At 36.6% G+C, this 7,823-nt stretch overlaps 1 protein-coding gene across 1 annotated transcript in view; it reads right to left on the bottom strand.

The window, feature by feature from the left end:
• Positions 1 to 7,823, bottom strand: part of LOC110462158 — a 46,303-nt gene that overhangs the window by 33,163 nt on the left and 5,317 nt on the right. Inside the window, exons 3-9 of the mRNA XM_021516001.1 lie at positions 7,326 to 7,372; positions 5,524 to 5,589; positions 4,079 to 4,201; positions 3,717 to 3,839; positions 2,275 to 2,349; positions 1,722 to 1,852; positions 805 to 885 (exon numbers count right to left, since the gene is read on the bottom strand). Coding sequence (XP_021371676.1) covers positions 805 to 885; positions 1,722 to 1,852; positions 2,275 to 2,349; positions 3,717 to 3,839; positions 4,079 to 4,201; positions 5,524 to 5,589; positions 7,326 to 7,372 — 646 coding nt within the window. The remainder of the gene's footprint in view (positions 1 to 804; positions 886 to 1,721; positions 1,853 to 2,274; positions 2,350 to 3,716; positions 3,840 to 4,078; positions 4,202 to 5,523; positions 5,590 to 7,325; positions 7,373 to 7,823) is intronic.

The raw sequence follows: 7,823 nt of genomic DNA, 5'->3' as shown, positions 1-7,823 counted from the left end.
AGGAAGCCATCAGCCAAATATGAAGATTCTATACCTTTTAGTTCTTTAGAAGAAGTCGTTTGAAGTTTTTGACATATTTGACCCCTGTGACCTTGAAAACAGGTCAAGGTCATTTTCGTTCTCAAACTTTGTAGGGCTCCTACCAACGAAGCTTTCAGCCAAATATCATGACTCTAGGCCTGTCCGTTCTTCAGAAGAAGTTGTTTAAAGAAAAGTTGACGGACGAGGACTGACGGACGACGGACGGACGCCGCGCGACGGCATAAGCTCACTTGGCACTTCGTGCCAGGTGAGCTAATAAACTAAACAAACAAATAAATAATGATTGTGTTCTGAGAGTAAAATAAACCTGTGTGGCTAGATTAGGATTCGAACCCTAGACTTCAAAAACTGAGCTTTCTGGTCAACGGAAGTGTCACGAAACAACTGCGCTATAGTTATATCCAAACAAACTTAAGGGAAGGTTAATGTATATAGGAAAAAATACAGTGCAGAGGAAGAGGGATCCTTAAGGCTCTGGTATTTCTGCAGGTTAGAGACAGACATCAAGTTCCATGTTTCTAGATTAAGCAATATATGATTCATCTATCTGTAACATGTAGGAATACAAAAATTTCACATTTAGCTATTTTAATAGTTTAGCACTTTTGATTTATTGAAAAAAAGTGCTAAAATAGTATCTTTACAATATCACACATTTTCAAAATTAATCTAAAGCATATTTTGTTTTTCATGTCACATTTTGGATTTTACAATAAATGCAGGGTTCAGAACAGAAACAATATCAATAAGAATAGTACTTACCTCATTTGCGTTTCCTACGGGTACACAGGTGATAGGATGATGGTCAGCTCCAAGTCTGACCGCCAGGTTTATTATAGAGTCCTAAAAAAGGTGATTAATGCAATGTTGAACACCACTGAAGGTCAGATGATAAAAGCATTGATCACATGACAAATAAAGACAGTTTCTGGTCTCCATGTTAACGCAAAACAAACTATCACATTTATTATTCTTGCTCTTCAAAATCATTGCATGTGTAGCGGGGACAGATTTTTATGAGTGGTTTCTGATTCCTGAACCTAGGTTGCTCTTGTGTGACTAATGACATAACAATGTAAAACTGCTGCACAAGTAAACAATGAAGGAACTAGAAGCACTTATGTAAACAATGAACTGTTTTGACTTAGCATTCATTGAGTCAATATAAATAAATTCCAAATGGAAATGTCAATTTCTTTGAAGCAGTCAAGAGTTATCCAGTTGCCAATCATATTGAAGATAAATGCAAACTGAAATCAGTTCAAGTCTTATATAAATTTTAAATTTTCAGAATACCTGAATACTGTAGAAAATGAAATGAAATTATTAAATTAAATAATTATTTCAAATTAAAAAGAATTGTTGTGCAGGCATCTTTAATGAACAACCATCATTTCGAGAAATGGTCAAAGTTTATCTGCTGTGACCATGAGGATGTCATGATGACGCTGATGTCAACAACCAGGCAAAAGCATTCATAGGTGATATGAAAGCCATCCAAATTTGGTAGTTATATTGAGGCCTACTGCCATTCAATGGTAAGTATGAAGGGATAATAGCCCTAAAACATCAGTATAATATTCACTGGCAGAATGAATTCATTGTTGTGTATGATACTAAATGAAGACATACACTCGGTGAATTTTTCACATACAAGTATCTATATTAGTAACACTAACATGGGCATCCATCGACAGGTTTAGAGTTTTGGAGTCAGTCCCAGTGATGACCTCAGAGTCTGTGGCTTGACCATCTGACACAAGTATAATTCTTGGGTGGACAGACACTCCATTGATAACGGTTTCTGATCCTGTTGAGGTCAAAAAGTCAAAAATCAAGGTCACACTTCTTTTAAACCTAACTGTATAAAAAAATCTTTAAGGAATAATCTAATGAAATTTTTTTAATATTTGAATCTCAAATTTCTGGGAAATAATATGAAACTAAATAAAGTATCTTATGATTTAAATAATGTACATTAAAAATTAATTTGCCTGTCTTAATGCTAAAGTTTGAAGGTCATTATATATACAACGTATCGAACCATTTATCAGATATAAAATAGGCCAACCTTAATTACAAAATTCATCGTTCAATCATTGTGGAGTCAAAAGCTGTAATGGTATCCTTCAGAGAAATGAACATTGAACTTTCACTTTATTTAATGTACTATGTCCTAATGTTAAGTGTGCTACCCTCTTTTAGATACTTATAGTATGCTATTGTACATACCTCTGGCAGCAATGGCGGACAATGCCATGTAAAGTCCTCCCAACATGGGCGACCGGCCTTCTGTTCTTAGTCGATCTGTTAATATTCACACAACAATTGTTACACCTGGGCCCGCAATCATGATACTATTCTCGTGCTCAAGCATTTGTGTTCTGTTCTCAATATAACTTTAGCATTACTCACTTAAATCAAGTGACACATACAAAAAGTCAAATGTAAAAATTAAAAACGACATTCATCTTTCAGTCTCTCTGATTTCTTCAGAATCACTGAGAAAATGTGATTTTTTATTAATTCATTGACGGAACAAGAAAGAAGACTTGAGCACAGAACCTGAGTTTGAGCATGAAAAAGGTTTCATGAATATGGGCTCTGGTTCAGCTGGGTTGAGCATTTTTATATCTGGTGCTGTGATCAGGATAGGAACAATGCAGTTAACCATAGACTATGTAACAATTAGATAGAACTAATAAGATACCTTTGTTTCTCTTCATGAGTTTTTTGTAAAAGACCACAAGTATTATATTTACATTAAAACATATTTAAAATAAAATACAACAGACCCCATGTTCCTGGGGGCTTAAAGTCTTTGTACCAGATTAAACTGATACTTGAAATTCACACAAAAACATCACCAAAGTTAGAAACTACATGTGAACGAATGTTCAGGTGATATTTCAAGTTTTAAATGTGCATTCCACAGGGTTCATGAGAATTCTAATCTAGTGGTATTTATTGGATCTGTAAGTTTGTCTGAATAAATCTTTGGGAGATATTTTAATAATAACACTATCTAAACAATAGTGAATTTATGCAAAAGTAAACCTTTTTGAAATATTGATTATATATTAGTTATGTTGAGTCATCATCATAGTCACGTACACAGCATTAGTCTGAAAACACACTGTAACGAGCCGGCGGTCACCCGTCCAGCTACTGACCATGTTCAACGTTGCTGAACTAGTGAGCAGGTCCCTGAGTTATGTGGCATCGCTGGAAAAACCAGCTTTCCAGTAAGGCAGTATTTCCCTGTCATATTCCTTAGCTGTTACACTATTCCCCCCTCTGTTTAGTCTCTTACCGAGGCTTGGCCTGGGGAATGATGTAGGTCCTCTCTCTTTACTAATGTACCTTCCCTAATCACCAGGAACTGGCCTTACATGATCACACAGAGATCCCACCGCTGCCACCAAATGTAACATGCGGCCCGTCACCCATCCAGCTACTGACTATTATCGACGTTGCTGAACTAGTAGGTTTCCGGGTTATACCACATTGCTGAAAAAGCATCATTTTTTACTATGAGGGTTGTTTTGGGGACTTTTGTAACGGCCACCGTTACATTTATCCCTTTTTTCTTCCAGATTTTATTCAAATCTAGCTTGACAGTAAGGCAGTATTTTCCCCTCATATTCCTTAGATGTTACAATAGCAAAACCTACCCAGTGAGTCTTTGATCTCAGTATAGTCATTGGTCAAATGACAGTCCACTGTGGTTGTATGTCCAAATGTTGCAATAGCGACATTCTCCTGCCTCTGGTGAGTAAACGTGCATCCCTGAATACCTGTAAAAATGATTTAAAAAACAATATCAACAGTTTATAAAGTTTAACATGCAAATAAATAACATTAAGACATGTCTTCAAATATTCCTATACTAGCTTATTAGCTTAGAGATCATTAAAGTACGTCTTTCAATGGTCCGTAAGATAAATATATCAATGGTCGAAATCATTTCAAATTTTAAGAAGAAACTACATAATTACAATATTTGTATGTACAGGTATGAAAAACATGACCATACTTTTAAGAATTTCCAGCACGACTTCCTTCATTTGAGCCAGACCTTCCTTGCCCAAGCTCTCAGAGATATCTAGAAGAAACACAGTATCAATGCCCCGTCCACGAGGAATCTGCAGGTTCCGCGCTAGAATGGAAGAACAATTAATTGCAATTTACAGACTGTAACTTTATGTGCTACACAAGCAATACATTAAAACATGTTTTTACATTATCAGCAAAACTGTTCACAAGAGAATGAGAAGAATACAAGCAAATCCTTGGAATGTATATCCCCTGCTTGCAGGACATATTGTAGGTTAACATTATTGAGGTTAGGTTAAAACATGTGCTGTTAAGACACAGAAAAAGCCCTATACCTCATTGATTATCCGCAAATATGCACACACATTGCATGGCAAACATAGCATGAGTCGGATACGGAATTTGGTTGAAACATCTGAACAATATCTACAGAAATTATCACACGAAAACAAAAGAGTGCCCGAGATGGGTGGAAAGACCGAGGAACACAAACATTGTTATCAAATTTAAAGGAATTTGGCTAAAATTTGCTAGTTATTAAGCGGAAACTGCAGATAATGATGTTTTTCGTTAATCAAGGGGTCATAACTCTGCCAAATGAAGTCCGATTAAAATGGTTGTCAAACTTGGCTGAGCCCTTAATGTGTTGAACCTGGTTACTAAGATTGAAGACAATCGGATAATATTTGCGAGAGTTAATGAACAGAAACGGCAGATAATGACTTTTTTGCTAATCAAGGGGTCATAACTCGGCCAAATGGGGTCCCCTGAAGCCCATAAAGCATTCAACCCTGTGACCAAGTTTGAAGAAAATCAGTTAACATTTGTTGTGGTAATTGCAAGGAAACGAAATGCAGTAGATAATGACGTTTTTCGTTATTCAAGGGGCCATTACTCCACAAAGAGGTCAGCTGAAAGTGATCATCGAACTTGGCCGAGCCCTTAGGCATTCAACCCTTTGACCAAGTTTGAAGAAAATCTGTTAACATTTGTTGTAGTTATTGAACGTAAACGAAGCTTGTAGATAATGACAGTTTTAATTATTCAAGGGGCCATAACTCTGCCAATTGGAGTCCGCTGAAAGTAATCATCAAATGTGGTCGAGCCCTGAAGGCATATAACCCTGTGACCAAGAAGAAAATTGGTCAACCATTTTTTGTAGTTATTGCACGGAAACGAAGCACGGCAGATAATGATGTTTTTCATTGTTCAAGGAGCCATCACTCCGCCAAATGGGGTCCGCTGAAAGTGGTCATCGAACTTGGCCGAGCCATTAAGGCATTTAAGCCTGAGACCAAGTTTGAAGAAAATCGGTTAACATTTGTTGTAGTTATTGCAGGCACAGACGGACCAACCGACGGACAAACCGACCAAAATTAATATCCCCCATTTCGATGAAAGCAGGAGATAATAAATGAGACATACCTTTGGAGGTCTCATAGTTGGCAAAATCTATCCACATGTTCTCGGACATGAGCAAGGAATCCCCACCTGTGTAAAATAGAAACATCAAATGTGCTAAAATATGTAATTTATTAATTTCAGCATATTAGTAAGACATTCTCACAGGAAGAACAAATATTTACTGTTAGTTTACAAATAATTCTGAAAAAACATTTTATTCTTGTATAAAACATTCATTTTTGTCCCCAAAACTAAATTTGGGGGACTTATTGTGTTTGCTCTGTTTCTTATTACACTTTGTATCATTAACAAATAAACCTGCCTCTGGTTGGTCAAAATTTAGATATTCCCCCAAGTTGTTTGTTTGTGTATTACAAAGGGACTTCCATTAGCGTCATTTTGGACTATGAGAGTTGTTCTAGGGACTTTTTTTAAAGGCTACTGTTACAATTATCACTTTTTTCTACTGTTTTTTTTCCAAATCTAGCATTCTTATATCCTAACTTACATTACATGTACATGTACAAGTACTTATAATTGTATGGCAAAAGTTCATCAAAGTTAAAAATAATTTGCAACACTCAGCTTCAATTCACTCGGGTTTCACTATCATAAAAATAGTTTTTATATCATTTTTACATCTATTCTTTTTTTTAAGTTTTTGTAGGAGACCCATATTCGTTGTATATCATTGGTCAAATGTCTTGGATAAACCCACAAAAATGTATTGACATTAGGAAGCCAAAAAACGTGACTCAGTTCTTTGCTGAAATATACTGTAGGGAAATGCTGTATTCATCATGTGGCAGCTATTAATTGTACATAGGATTACGGTCCCCTTCTAGCTTCGCGCTTGAGAGAATTTTCCTTTAGCTCAGTGGTCACTGGTAGAGCATCCGACTAGGAACCTAGGGATTGTGGGTTCAATCCCCAGTCGATGCACACTACTCTCAATTCCTGTCACAAACGGTGTCTGTGACCCTCCCTGTGATGACAGGGAGCTCGAGTAAGAAACTGGATTGAAATGTTGGAGGGCAAACACATTTAAAAAAGGGGGTTGGGGCAGATTTTAATTGTACATAGGATTACAGTCACCTTCTAGTTTCACTCTAGAGGGATTTCCCTTTAGCTCAATGGTTTAGTGTCCGACTAGGAAGTCTGGGGTTGCGGGTTGGATCCCCTGTGGAAACACACTACTCTCTTTCCTGTTACAAATGGTGTCTGTGACCCTCCCTGTGGTGACAGGGAGTTAGAAACTTGGTTGTTGTGTTCGAAGGCCAACACATTTAAAAAAGGGGGAGTAGTGTGGCAGATTGTAATTGTACATGGAATTACGGTCGCCTTCTAGCTTTGTGTTATAGGCAATTTCCCTTAAGCTAAGTGGCACAGCATCCAACTAGTATTAGTTTGGGTTCGATCCTCGGTGGAAGCACACTACTCTCATTCATGTTACAATTATAAAAACAAATAAGATTTCTCTTCAAGACCAAAATCAGCAGATTTGGTTTATCATTTGTCTTTACCATTTCCTACACTACCTACCAATTAAGACCTTCTAATGACAACTCACCAGTGAGCCGATACATATGTCAACATTGTCTGATACAATTTTGTCAAAAACGAAAGATCCCGCCTTGTTGTCGACACTCCTTTTGACTTTGTCAATGTGTTACTAGTGTGCATTCTGTATACAACATGCATCCAGAACAGATTTCATCTACAGTGCAGCAAATTCATTACTGACAGCGACATTGTGTCCCCTCACCCCCTCCCTCAAGTGAGTGAAAATACCTACAAATGTAAAGGAAACATGGTAGACTTACCACTGAATTGGTTAGCGTAACCATCTCCTCCAGCATCGAGCCTGGCCCTTCAATTCAAAACAGCAAAATTAATCGAACAAACAGTAAAAAAACTTATCTTATTTTTAATTTAAAATCAAAATATTATACATATTCCCCTCCTCCTGTTTGAAGAAAATAAGGCTAAATGAAAATTCAAAGTCAATGAATTGGAAGATATAGCTCACAGTGACCTACTTTTGGAATATTGGTAAAGCACTCCTTAAGATGTATCCACAAAATTAAGAAGTTTGACAAGATATAAACATTTAGAATTAGAGCAATTGAGCTTTACACAAACTGACCTAATTAATGTCAGTGAATCGTGAAATAAATACAATGTAGGACACAGTGACCTACATTTGAAATGTTGATACATCATATGAGATTATACTGATATTTATTGACACTGATCAGACAGGTGAGTTTATACTGATATTTATTGACACTGATCATACAGGTAAGTTTATACTGATATTT

This window comes from Mizuhopecten yessoensis, unplaced genomic scaffold, assembly GCF_002113885.1.
Source record: "Mizuhopecten yessoensis strain PY_sf001 unplaced genomic scaffold, ASM211388v2 scaffold10755, whole genome shotgun sequence".
NCBI lineage: Eukaryota > Metazoa > Mollusca > Bivalvia > Pectinida > Pectinidae > Mizuhopecten > Mizuhopecten yessoensis.
The sequence above is the reverse complement of the archived record's forward strand: the minus strand, read 5'-3'. Positions and strand labels throughout refer to the sequence as shown.